This window comes from Hermetia illucens, chromosome 5 (assembly GCF_905115235.1).
Source record: "Hermetia illucens chromosome 5, iHerIll2.2.curated.20191125, whole genome shotgun sequence".
Lineage (NCBI taxonomy): Eukaryota > Metazoa > Arthropoda > Insecta > Diptera > Stratiomyidae > Hermetia > Hermetia illucens.
In genome coordinates this window covers 78,516,479-78,531,220 of record NC_051853.1, presented here as the reverse complement: position 1 = coordinate 78,531,220, position 14,742 = coordinate 78,516,479, and the positions used below count along the sequence as shown (strand labels likewise).

General features: G+C 41.8%; 1 protein-coding gene across 4 annotated transcripts in view; it reads right to left on the bottom strand.

The window, feature by feature from the left end:
* Window positions 1-10,080: 10,080 nt before the first annotated feature.
* LOC119657780 (protein tramtrack, beta isoform) overlaps window positions 10,081-14,742 on the bottom strand; it is a 100,748-nt gene continuing 96,086 nt past the window's right edge. For 3 of the 4 annotated variants that reach the window (XM_038064851.1, XM_038064852.1, XM_038064853.1), the window contains one exon: window positions 10,081-10,392. In XM_038064851.1, the coding sequence (XP_037920779.1) occupies window positions 10,352-10,392 (41 nt within the window). In that variant the 3' untranslated portion in view covers window positions 10,081-10,351. The remainder of the gene's footprint in view (window positions 10,393-14,742) is intronic. The other variant, XR_005250172.1, reaches the window with a different exon arrangement.

Genomic DNA, 14,742 nt, shown 5'->3' with positions numbered 1-14,742 from the left:
ATTTTTAAAATATAATAATATACAGTAAGTCACTTGAGCAGACTGGATTCAGTACAGACCCTCCTGGAAGTACCCCACCCGGGAGAACGGGTGAAAGAAGTGGCAGAGGGAGAGTTGACGGTTCTTGCAACCCCTTCAACACACAAGTGCTGCAAGGGGAACTGGAACACTGCAAAAGCGGTTGTTATCCATGAAAAGGTGAGAGCTGCCATATTGTACTGTTCAAAGCACCTGGCATGGATGGCATCTATGCGGCAATGCTAAAGGAGGGTATGGAGCACTTAGAGAGACCTCTAAGAAATATTTTTCGAGGATGTCTTGCTCTGGGCTACGTGCCTTCCTCTTGGCAAAAGGTTAAGGTAGTCTTCATACCGAAACCTGGAAAAGATGACTATTCTAATCCAAAGAACTTCAGACAGATCAGCTTGACTTCCTTCTTGCTGGAAGGTTTGGAGAGACTGGTGCAGCGTCACATTCGTGGAAACGCACTTATGTCGCACCCACTTAATGAAAATCAACATGCTTACCAGCGTGGAAAGTCCTGTGAGTTTGCTCTTCATTCTTTGGTCACAAAGATAGAGGAAGCAACTTTAAATGGTGAGTACGCGATGGGGGTGTTCGTGGATGCCGCCAGTGAGCATGGTATTGATGATGCTTTAATTAAGTGGATCCATGCTATACTGACGCAGAGATTGCTGTGCGCTGAGGTGCGTGTCGATCGCTATCGGACTACAGAAGCAACGGAGGGCTGCCCCTCTGCAAAATTTGCCAGTACTCGCTCAAGCTTATGCTGATGACGTGGCTGTGTTTGCTGTTGATCCGGATCTTGAAACGGTGTGTAGAAATACAACAACGTGTCATTGATTTGATAGCCAGCTGGTGCCTCAGACATGGTCTGTCAGTTAATCCACATAAAACCACAATGGTTTAGTCACAAAAAGGAGAAAACTGGATGGACTTTGCCTCTCTGAGATGAGGGGTACTACCCTTCAACTCTCCGAAGAAGTGAAATATCTGAAATATCATGTAGAGGTAAAGATGAAACGAGCTCTCACAGCTTATGGGCTGTGCAGACGGACCTTTGCCTCGACATGGGGACTCAGGCCTCATGCGGTAATATGGATATACGTTGCCATCATTAGGCCGATGTTCGTATATGCATCCTTAGTGTGGTTGGTTAAGGTGAGGTAAAAAGGTTTTCATCGTAAACTAGACGCACTGCAAAGAACTGTGTGTCTGGGTATTACTGTTGCGATGAGCACGACATCCGGTGCAGCTCTGAATGCACTACTCAATTTGCAGCCTCTGGATATATTTATTCAAAGTACTGTAATAAGATCAGCTCATAGACTAATTCGATTAGATCTATGGGGAAACAACGGATGTGGGGGGCAGAGCATTGGAAGAGTTACTAGGAGGAATGAATCCAGATCTTACAATGATTCTCTCATTTGTTTGGTAGAAGATATGAAGTTACCCTGAAGCGTAGAGAGGACTGGGAAATCCCAGAGGAATGGAACCGGAGTCTAGCTCTCGAATAAAAACGACAAGTGGGCTTTTCCTTTGGGACAATATTCAACGGTTTTTCAAGCCGAAGTTTATGCGATCCTATACCGGGACCGGAACCAGCAACTGGAGTATCAGTAGCATTGGATAAGTCTGTTTTCAAAAACTGGGAACAAGCTTCCCACAATGATAGGTGGCAAGGCCTAAATGCTGCTCGGCACACCAAACTTTTCCTGCCAGAACCGAAAATGCGTATCGCAAATTTCATCCTGCCGAAAAGCAGGAGGACTTGCAGGTGTATTATGGGCATTCTGACAGGCCATAATTTACTAGCTGGGCATATGTTCAGAATAGGAATTACTCAAGATGATACATGTCCCTCCTGTAATCAGGAAGCGGAATCCACGGAGCATTTCCTATGTGAATGCACCGCCTATGAACGCATCAGGCATCAGATCTTTGGTGTCGATGTTCTCCAGTTGCGGCGGGTAGCATTACATCCACTAACGGAAGTCCCGTGATACGTTTACGAATCCGGAATATTCTATTAGACGGGGGTGGCGAGTACAATGGGCCAACACGGCCTGAGTGCTTAGAAGCTGTAGCTTCTTCCCCACCATACACACACACACAAGTCACTCGAAAATTGGAACTCACAGAAATTACAAAAGTTTGGAAATTTGAGAAAGCAATTTATTTACATGTGTCGCATTGTAATTAGAATAAGTGGTTCTAATTAGCTTAGAATTTTGTTTTCTGTCTACAAGGTTTTTTCTTATGATTTACTTTACATTTTTCCCATATTCTTGTTTTTACTTTTGATAACGATGAGTCGTCGAACTATCAATTAAATACTTCCCCATTAACACAGAACTATCCTGGAAATATTTGCCACATTGCTTTATGCTAGCTTCATTTCACTTGAATTCATTTCAACAATCGAGCGGAGAAGAGGAATGAGCTAAATCTTCTTCGCAACAAAATCTCGAAAAAAGGCGGAAAACGGCTCCATCTCTCAGCGCCCGTCAGCATCTCTCTAATAAATATTATCCAGAGAGAACTGACTTGTATCTACGTAAAGTTGCTGATGAATTCAATCCCACCTTCCACAAAAGGTAAGATGTGATTGCCGAAAAGCTAAAACCATGAGCCGCTTATCTGTCGCGTATCTGCTTTGCGCGTGTTCAAAAATGCGTGTGACAAGTGCTGAAACATCATTCGCATAATCGACCAGACGCAACTTTTCTGAAATGTCGAATGTTAGCAAATTATCGTAGAACGCGTTATAATGATTTGGCCCTGGGATGGAACCTTCTGCTACATCCTACATGATCCCTTTATTCCTTTGGCCTTCCATTGCTGCACAGGGCAGGTAACAATATTCGCAAGAGTTAAGCCTAGAAATGGAATGAATTTTCTAGTGTACCTCCGAGCTCCGACCGATAGTGGTCCTGGCGACTTCTCATTTCTCATAGAGAGGACTGCTCCTTAAAAAGGAAAAAACAATTTAGTCAGTCTTATCAATTTCGTCGGCATATCGAATTCTCTCATGGCCGTGTACAGTTTTACCCTGGCTATGCTGTCATAGGCGGTTTTAAAGTTGATGAAAAATTGGTAGAACTGATGGCCATATTCCAACAGTTTTTCCAACGCTTGCCGCAGAGAGAAAAACTGATCTGTTGCTGATTTGCTTGGAGTGAAGCCTCTTTGGTATAGGCCAACGATGTTCTAGGCGTATGGAGCTATCCGGCCTAGCAAGATAGAGGAGAATATTTTGTAGATGGTACTCAGCAACGTGATATTTCTACAATTGCTGCACTGCGTGATATCCCCCTTTTATGTATGAGACAGATAATGCTCCGTTGCTTACTTTGAGCATCAGTTGATGAACCGCTTGGTGTAATTGGTCGCCTCCGTATTTAACCAATTCGGCTGTAATTCCATCAGTTCCTGGTGACTTATGGTTTTTAGGCCAATGAATTGCACGGACTTTTTTTTCTATACTTGGTGGTGGTGGCAGCATTTGTCCGTCGTCTTCAGTTGGCGGGACCTCCAACTCATCGATGTTCTGGTTGTTGAGCAGTTCATCAAAATACTCAACCCATCGCTCCAATATGCGCATTCTGTCGGAAATTAGCTTTTTTTCTTTGTCTCGGCAGGATGAGCATCGAGGTGTATAGGACTTCATCCCGCTGACTTGTTGGTAAGACTTCCGCGCCTGGTGCTTCTCCGCTCGACACAGTTCATGATAAGCCTCTGGGCGTGCCAGCCGTTCCAACTTTTCTTGCGGCTGGGGCCAAGTACCTTTGTTGCCGTATCAATGATAACGCTTTTCAGGTGATTGTAGGATCATTTGTTGATGCTTGATCTCCAGACGTTACGAAGGACTGTCTTGTGAGTGGCTTGGCTTGGATGCTTCTACTTATTTCCTCCTTACTTCCTAGGAGAGCAATCATGAATCTTTTTGAGTCTGCATCCACTCGATGACGGACCAGACCACTTGGGAGGCAACTTATTTCCTCCCTCGTGGTCTATGGGCCTCCTTTTTGAGTTAAAACCCCAAATTTTTAAAACACAGTTGACTGACGGTTTCGTCCAGGCAAGTGACAATTCATCAGAGGCTGCTTCACCTGAGAGCAGCGTGACCGAAAGTGGCGACAGGTAGTAATCGCTTCACTTATATATAATTGATTCCCGCTAGGATATGCGGAGTTATAATAGCTGTGCAGCTGTCGGTCACGCAACTCCGGCCGCGGTCGAACGTGTCCAAGACTATCCCGTCTCCATTAAATTTCTAAGAATGTGCTGGGAGTTGAGTCTCCTGTGTATAGTCTTCTTAGTACACTCTTAATGGCACTTAATTTTATGAATTTCATAACATAAAATATAGGAAGATGCATTCGCGGATTGCATAAACTTGAAGATTATGATTGATGATTATGATTTTGTGCGGGGGCAAATAATCTACGTTATGAAAATCATACAATTAGATTCCACCAACATTGCACATACCTCCGGCTTAAATTCATTTTTTATCAATGGAAGTGACGGGACTAATGCAAGCGACATTAATTATTAGCACTGGCAACGCAAATAGTGCCTCCCGCAGTTCTCAAAGCGGATTCATTCAAATTAATTACATTCAAAAGTAGCTGTAGAAAACGAAAAGCGCCGGCAATTGCAAATAACATCGTAAAAGTTCAATTTTCTCAACTTTTCTGCGTGCCGCATTGTGCATTGGACTTGTTATATATTGCTTCATAGAAGTCATTTGACAGCACTCTCGCTGCCCATGCACGCATTCATTCCTATGTTGGATTTTAGCTTAAACAATGAAGACGCGCTGAGCACAACCGCGATCTTGACTGATAAATTACGCCGGTTCTGCACCAAAAGCCAAGTATTTTTAAAGAAGCCTTCCATTTGACATTTTCTGCCATCTTGGATTTTTTGATGACGTCACAAGCTTTATCGCAACGAATACCATAATGTGCGGAATTGTTATTCATTAAATTAGAAAACTTATGACCTAATAATACATTCTATTGTGAAATCATTTCCCTAGATCGTTGTTCGCTATGGATATTCGCAGTGATTTGTCATCTAAATAGAAGCCGCTATCCCTGTTAATGATATCTGAAAGCTTAATGTAGTATCAGGTTGTCCACAAAGTTTTCGCACAAATATTAATGTGACAATTAAAAAGCAATTAGCAGACAAACCAAAACAGCAGGTACAACATGTGATATCCCAATGGAAAGGTCAGAGTCCTAACTATAAAATGCATGGTAAATTATCCTTGAAGGATCAGTGTTGTGAAGGATATTCAAGGATAAACATGGAATTCGACAAAGTACATTTTCGTCATTGCATTTTGTACGAGTTTCAAATGGGGACGAAGGTGCCGAAGGCGATTGAAAATTTGTCGAAGGTATTCGGTGAAGGAAAGGTAAAGCGCAGGACAGTTTACGATTGGTTCGAAAAATTCTACAGCGGAGACCTGACACTTGAAGATGAACCTCGCTCAGGAAGACCCTATACGATTGACGACGATATCCTGCGCAACAAACTGGAAGCGAATCCTTTTCTTTCGACACGTGTGCTTGCAGAGGATCTCGGTGTATCAAAATCAGGAGTAGCAGTAGCCATTACGCGTCTTGGATATGTTTTGAAGAGCACAAAGTGGGTACCGCACGAACTGACTGAGCGAAATCTGGCCGATAGAGTGAGAATTTGCTCCGCTAACCTTTTACGGAACGAAAACGACCCTTTTTTGAATCGATTGGTAACTGGCGATGAGAAATGGATTGTGTACGAAAACGTAGCGAAGAAACGAGCCTACACTCATCGAGATCAACCGGGTCCATCGGTAGCAAAGCGTCTATTCATCAGCAGAAGCGAATGCTCAGTATATGGTGGGACGTTCGTGGCCCCATACACTACGAGCTTTTGGGACCAAACGAGACCATTACCGCCGATAAGTACTGCGAGCAGCTCGACAGATTAAACACCCAGCTACGTTCGAAACGACCAGCATTGGTCAACAGGCGAAATATTGTCTTTCATCATGATAACGCCCGGCCGCATACATCTTTAACTACTCAGCGAAAATTGAGTGAGCTTGGCTGGGAAGTTTTGAGTCATCCTGCGTATAGTCCCGACCTTGCTCCTTCTGATTACCATTTGTTCAGGTCCCTCCAACATTTTCTGGATGGTAAAAAAATGACTTCTGAAGCTGACCTCCAAAGTGCACTTCGCACGTACTTTGAGGGGAAGGGGGAAGAGTTTTATAGAGGGGGGATTTTGAAGTTGCCCGATAGATGGAGGGAAGTCGTATCTAATGGAGGCAATTATATATTAGATTAAATAATTAAAGGTTTTTATAAACTTATCTGCTGAATTCTGTCTTTGATTTGTGCGAAAACTTTGTGGACAACCTGATAGTTAATTTCAGGAAGGTTCTGTGCTAAGATATTTATATTTCCATTTCACTTAGTATCTCAACTTAAGTTTGAGTAATAAGCTTCTTAAAGATTTTACTTGAGACCCATACGTATAAAGGTTTAATTATGAATAACTTATACCAACTTTAAAGATATCATATTTTCTCTATATTCCTTTATTAATTTTCACCTATTGTGCTGTGGTACTGCTGAGCGATAAATGATTTCGACAATTGTTTAAACAAACAATGCTGTGAAAAACGTTCGTAAAGATGGTGTTGTGAAATTAGTAACACACAGGTCGATATGGAGCAGAATCGCTAATTGCAAAAGATGAATTTGAAGCGTCAACTGTTTTTAGTAAGAACCATTGAACTGAATCTTAATGTTTTTGAACTAACGACACACCAACGGATATGGGTCGTTACGAGCGAAGTACGAGTGAAAATTGATGTTTACGAATAACGCTCGCAGTTTGACGCAAACCTCAAACGGTACGGTTCGCGAGGCTCCTGAACGTTATAAACTTCAAACGGGACTCAGCTGTAGTATCCATATACTCAATGGACCGGACTTGCGAACGTATTGGGGAAGCCTAACTGTCCATATCATAGGCACTAAGCCACATATAGTAGTATGTATCATGTGTACTGAGAAGCTTCCCCAATACATTCGCAGATTGGGACCACTGAGTTTGAATTTTACATATTAGATGAAGTGTGATTCAATCTTTTGAGGAGGAAACTACATAAGAAAGCATTTGCAATTGGAATTCTGATTGAATTCTAAATATATTTTTTTTAAAATGACTTTTTTCACATTTGCAAAAAGTAATAAACCAAACCCACGATAACATAGAGTCAAAACGTACTTCTTGCTTGTCGTGAAAGACGACAAACAAGGATAGAAATATGTAGACTAGCAACGCAAATGTCGAATTTTTCCTGCTACCGCCATCAGCCTCCCCTTGTTAATGAAAACGGTTCTTGAATGGTCTCTGAAATGTCGACAAGGGTATCGAGGAGAGGTCCTCGAATGGGCGTTTTTTTTGCTAATTTGAGCCAGAATTTCAGCGATGTACACCGTTCCTATGCCTAATAAAATTGAAGTGAGATTGTGGAAGATCCTCCTCTCCGTCTTGCGACACTGTGCATTTTAACCTGGAAGGTCTAGTGGGAACTGACGCGATTCCGGATTTTTGTTGGCGACTATCGTAAGGTATAATCTTTTGACCTGATGTAGATTCCAGGATTGCCTTTGCAAGATTTTGGCCCAGGTCAATTGTGCAACGCTGCACACCAACGGAATTTTCCGATTTAGAGGAGAGGATTGCTTCTTACAAGTAACCACACGCGGTTCAGAAAAGACCTGCTCAATCGTGATCGATGATATGAATGCCAAGGTGGGCTCTCGGAACACATTACTCCGAAACATAATCTTAGTGACCGCGCAAGTCCTTAATAAGGTCGGTTGGATTTTGACTAACCGGACCATCTAATTAGGTCGACACATAAAAACGGCTCACCAAAGCGCGAATTGGGCTCCTCGGAGCGCCCACTGATACCACTGATTAGGTCGACTATATCACAAATAACAATAGATTAGGGAGTCATCTGTTGAATGTGCGTCACAAAAGAGGCCCTGACAAGTTGACCATTACATGATGGTCCTTATCTTTGCATAAGTATTTCTACTGTAAAGGCAAGGTAATAACGCGTTGACCAACCAAGTTCTATGCGGACAATTTTCGAGATGTGGTTTTTGTTTAGCAGTGGGAAAATGTTACTTGCTGTGCATACGAAATAAACTTTGAACAATCCGCCCGAAAATATTGGCGCTCATCAAAGGTGCCTCTATCTCTAGCGCGAGTCAGTTTTTCTGCTACATCTCAAAGGGGCATTACAACACGCCGGTGACTCTAAAAACGCGGAGGCGGTTAGATGTAAGGAGCTAAAAGTTCTGTTGATGACATGCGAGTGGGGTAAGCGCGACGAGCTGGAGCTCCGTTACTATGAACATTTATGAGAAATGCAGGGTAGAGTACTCCGCAACAAAAGGAATTGCACTACCCCGTTGTTCCGGGAACCAGGCGCTGTGACAAGTAACAACATTCCGCTACCTTGTTTATTTGCGCCAAAGGACTCGCAGGTAGTCGTAAGCCTTAACAGTCCACCGTGATGAGCTCCTGAAAAGTTGAAACGGCACCACAATTTTCAATCAAATAACGTAAGATGAAATTCTACCTCTTGTGAATGATATGGCCACCCTAACTTTTGCTTTTCTTAACAGAATCGAACGGAATAAAGCCAACGACCTGGAAGCCCACCCTTCGGAACCATTCCGTGCAGCCTACACAGTCTTTGCTACTTCCACTCATTCGTGATGCTTCTGTTTGCATTATTCGGCGAAAAATCGCCATCGAAGAATTTATATTCCAATGAATTGTCTTGCCAATAGCGATGGTCATATTACCAGCGCTAAATCCGTTTTCACTATTTTGTCCAAAATCTGAAAATACAAATATCTGAACACTAACATAAACTTACGGAATTTCCGCAGCAATGTTCTCTGGTACTATATGGTAACAGTACATGGTAAGCGACCACTACCATTGCTCGAATGCTTGCATGTTTTCATCACCTTACATTTGCGTCATGTTATTCCGGCCTGAAAAAATAACAAATAGCTCCACCAGCTTGTGGTCCAGGTAGTCGTAGACATGTTGATCTGAAAGCGGAAATGGTAGTGAACAAAGTCGCGCATTATGAAAGAATGATAACTCCATTGCGGGCTATGCCAAACATGCATTGGAACTCATTATCCTAGGATGGCTGGCGAAGGGATCATCCTAGAATTACGAAACGCAGAACTGTGGAAATTGCTAGGAAAATCGTGTCCCATACAAGGGCTTACGGCAACCATGTATAAACCATCCAGGCATCCATTTCTTTTCTGTTGTTTTCAACACTAATAATTCGTGGCTTAATATCTTAAAGTAAGCTAAATTAAAGAAATTCTCTGAGAGATTGGTTCATAAAATCAACATTTAATTGTGGAATGTTTTGTTAATATTTCAATAATAATGAAAAGAGATTGGTCTTAAAACAGTCAATACACTCATTTAACAAATCTTTGCGACTTTAAATAAATCTAGAATTACAATTTAAAACGGCACGGTTTGATTCCATCAACTCGCTTACATAATAATTAAAAAACAAAATACCGATCTATCATTGCTTTCGCACGCAAGGTCGTTAAATTTGCTTCCATTTTAAATTATAAACAAAACAGGACATTTAGCAGTTCCGTATTCAGTCCCTTATCAGCCTCTTCGATATTTATGCTAAGCATGTCTTTCTTTCTGATATTGATTGAAACGTGGTTCATAGCATCGTTTATGCATAATTTAGAACTCAACTTGCATGAGTAAACTAAAATAAGTTAAATAAATTGACAAGCTCTCGTATGCAAGATGCAAGTGTGCGGCTTGTGATCTGGTCATGCTACGCTTAGGGGCGTCAGCAGTTATTAAGTCAAAATCAAGTTGCTACGAAATGAGGAATAGCAGTGATATAAATATAAAACTTGGAGCAAATACTTCTTTTTCAATAAAAATTAAACTAATTTGGAATCTTTTAGAACGTTTTTGGTCTCGTTTTACTTTCTCGTGTATCTTATAAATGATCTTTTACATAGCAACGTACATACAATTGTCTATTTTACATGCGCATAAAATTGTCAATAAATACTGCGTTTTTTGTATTTTCTGAAGGTCTACAGTAATGCTTACACACTAGATACAATATATAAATATAATCATGGTTTTAATAATAATAGTGTATGATATCACGTTATGATTTGCTTATTGAAGTCGAAGAATGCTCAGTTAATCAATTCTGCCATCATTGGCTGTCCAAATCGGAACCTAGTTGGAAGTTTGAATCTGAAATGATGGAAAAATAATTTACACCTCTAAAGATGTGTCTGAACAACGTTCTAATAGAAGCTCGATAGATCAGAGAGGGAAAGTATAAAATATGTTAGTCAGTTTTTAATGGACCTGATGATCGATTTCTCTATTTGGTTGTTATTTTGCCGAATAAAGAATAAATAGAATAAGTGTTTAATGTTGCCTCTTTTGAAGCTATCGTTGTAATATAGCATCGTGGCAGGAAGCTTGAGGAAATCCTGCAAATTTGTGTCAACAATGGGAAAGAGAACTCATATCCACATTAAGTGTGATAAGAATGAAAATCAAGCACAGTTTTATTAAAAATCAAATGGAAAATAATACAAAAGAAATTCAGATGCCCTATACTCCACGAAGAAGTAAATTGGAGACATACAATCTGTCACACTAACGAAGATAGGGTGAAACTGGCAGAAAGCAGAAGAAGTATTAATTCAATGTAGTTGCTAGATAGGAGCCTCAGCTCTTCCCCCGAATGAAGTTGAACATTCTACTTTATTTTTTTGTAGTAAACGAACTTCGATGGACTCAACAATTTTTGCAAAGCATTTTAAAAATGTGTTTTTTGCTTCCGAAGAGATCTAAAATATAAATTGGATGAAGAGATTGAAGTCATTCGTGCAATTATGGATACATATATCGAAGGACAAAAATCAGGTCAACCATGCACCGTACTCACGCCAGAATACGGTGAATAGCAGAATGGTTTTCTTCGAAAAAGTGTCGAACAATCTTATTAAGGCTTTTCGACTAGTTCCACCAATCCTATCTGCTGTCTTGGTCTATGCCATCACTCCATCCGTCCGCCACGCCTTCTTTTGTCGCCATGGATATTGCTCCTATAGATTGCCCGCGCTGGATCATTGACTAGTGCATGATAAGGCATCGCCGACAGTGGCCTATGTTGATGGTGAAAGGTATTGAGAGTGATCCTGTAGGTTTTATCCGACCTCACAAATTTGTCAGGTTCAGCCTAGTTAGTCTTATTCATTTCCTCGGGATAGCGAATTCACTCAGGCCTTATAGGATTTTAATCTGGTTATGATATCATAAGTGGCCTTGCAGTCGATGAAGAGATGGTGAAACCAATAGCCATATTGCAACGATTTTTCCATAGTTCCATACGTAGACCAAAAATATAATCTGTTATTGATTTGCTTGGAGTAATTATTAATATGGGCAGATGATTGATGTATGGGGCTTTTCAAATAATATCGTATGGATAACACCTCGTAGCTAATTATCAGGTATTGATTCGCTGACCCAAATCTTCAGCATAAGTTGTTGAACCAGTTGGTGTAGTCAATAGCCACTGCGGCTATAATTTCATAGGCCCCTGGTGACTTATAATTTTTAAGTCTTAAGAATTGCACGGACCGTTTTTTCCATGTTCGTTTAATTTGTCGGTCGTATTCAACTGTCGCAACCTCCAACTCGCCGATATTCTGGTTATTGAGTAATTCATTAAAATACTCAAGCCTTCGCTCTTATAGGTCCATACACTCGGAAATCAAATTCGGAATGATGAGAATCAATCTGTGTATGGCTTCATCGTACTGAAAAACTTCCACGCGCAGAGCGATTGATCCCTGTACATAATTCTTCACATCACAGACCCGTTGGTTCTCCCAGTCTTTTTGTTCTCTAATTCATACTTGGTGCACAGCTAAAAGGAGAACTTTTGTGGACAGACGCAAAAGGTCAACGTTTCACATTTCCGGCCACCTGTAAGTTTTTCGTGAGCTCGTATAATAAACAATCGTTGACGCTCTTTAACAATTCATGTTGAATCGGGACCTTGAGATGTGTTAGAGCATTTCATTCAAGACCGTAATGGTACACTATAGTACATTGTAGGAGGCAGTGAGATTATTACCCTGATTTGACTCAGGTACACATTCACAGCTGAGTCGACTGATATCCGACATCCAGTCACGATAAGAAATCCCTCTGCCACCAGTGAGATTTGAGTCGAGACCTTCTACTACGACAACCCAAGGCTCTAACCACTTGAGCCATCCGGGCGCGTGAGCTCGTATACATTTCTGTATTCGTTATAATTTGTAACGGCTTCTATATCTCTGCCAGCATAATATAAAATGTCATGGTACTCATTAATATTTTTCATCTGACAATCGATCGGCATCAGCAAGATAGTTTTCCCACTGTCGATCATATAGGCGACTGATTTTGAACCTGGGGGATCTGCATCCCTGCGAAAAGTCGCGGACACAACATGCAAACGACCATCAGGTGGTGATCCTCACATAAAAAAAAATGTTTAATATACTGCAGTTGAAATTCAACTGACTTTGAGGCAGATTGGGTACTCAAACAGTGTACCAAGAATGACGAGACGATGGAAGCTGCAGAAATCCACAAGCCAGTCGCCGTTATCGTTCATCATCATCGTCGACGGCGCAATAACCGGTATCCGGTCTAGGCCTGCCTTAATAAGGCACTCCAGATATCTCGGTTTTGCGCCGAGGTCCACCAATACGATATCCCTAAAAGCTGTTTGTCGTCCTGACCTACGCCATCGCTCCATCTCAGGCAGGGTCTGCCTCGTCTTTTTTTTCTACCACAGACATTGCCCTTACAGACTTTCCGGGTTGGATCATCCTCATTCATACGGATTAAGTAACCCGCCCACCGTAACCTATTGAGTCGGATTTGACCCACAACCTGACGGTCATGGTATCGCTCATAGATTTCGTCGTTATGTAGGCTACGGAATCGTCCATCCTCATGTAGGGGGTCAAAAATTCTTCGGAGGATTCTTAATTCGAACGCGTCCAAGAGTTGGCAATTTTTTTCGCTAAGAACCCAGGTTTCTGAAGAATACATAAGAACTGGCAAGATCATTGTATGGTACAGTAAGAGCTTTAACCCTATGGTGAGACGTTTCGAGCGAAACAGTTTTTGTATAGGCTGAAATAGACTCTGTTGGCAGCCAACAACCGTGTGCGCAATTCATCGTCATAGCTGTTATCGGTTGTGATTTTCGACCCTAAATAGGAGAAATTTTCAACGGTCTCAAAGTTGTAGTCTCCTATCTTTATTGTTTTCGTTTGAGCAGTGCGATTCGATGTTGTTCGCTCTTTGGTTTTTGGTGCTGACGTTGCCGCCATGTACTTCGTCTTGCATTCATTGATGTGCAGCCCAAGATCTAACGCCGCCTGCTCGATCTGGGTGGATGAAGCCAGTTTGTACTTCTCGGGTCGTTCTTCCTATGATGTCGATATCGTCAGTATAGGCCGTTATCGTTGCGGTCGACAAAACGGTTTTCCCCATCAAATGTGGAAGTAAACTGTTATCAGAACGCACCACCGATCAGGAAGTTGTTTCTGGACTCTCTGCAATCAGTTGCTCCTCCCCTCCGCATCGTAAGCCTACCTTGCTGTGTAACACTGTAGTATTGTAATGTTCCTCATTCTGAACTCAAATCTCACAGCTACATAGTATTTTAACTTAGTCGAAACGACTCCAACGTAATGAGGGCGTGCCTTGTTGCCATAAGTATAGTTCTACACCAGATTCATGCTTGCTTCCGTCAGGCTTTCCGAAGTACAATGTTACTGGTGGAAAAAGAATCCGACCATCTAACCACACTTAGCCCCAGGATGTCTGGTTTGTAGCGCTGGAACTGTCGCTGTAGTTGGAACAAGCGAGCATTCCGAAAACCATTTCGTATTTTAGTACAATAGTGGAAAATCGTAATTAATACGTCCGCCCTTATCCGAGACATGGATAACGTTGATGAAATACTACTTATGTGCAAAAATCAACTCTCTTGAATATACACACGAGTTTTGAATTAAAAGTTTAATCACTTCTCTGTCTATACCGTAATAAATGTTTCCTTGGAAAATAGATCACTTTTATCTTATATGGTTGCGTTTTACCCTTTGGTGGGGTACAGCGCGTCAACCACACCTACGTGCCATCGCTCGGGGTTACCTGAAATGCGCCTCAGATTCCCCCACGGCTTCCCGACATGCTCGCACTCCCCCCTCTGCTGTTCTGCGTCAAGTGCCCTTTGGGGCGACCCACTCGTCGGCTATCTTGGGAGAGTAGATTCCACTGCATGGCATAGCCCACAATGCAATTGTCGCCCCCCTAATGTATGACTAACTACTGCCACTTCCGTCCTCTTATCACACCCTGGCGGACCCCAAACTCCTCCTAGATTTTACCTTGGTGCAGCACGTGACATTTTGCACCATTACATATTGCCCTGATAATAGCTATTAGTTTCTCTGGAATGCCACTCCTACGTAGAACACTCCAGATAGACTCCCTGTTCAGGATATCGAAAGATTT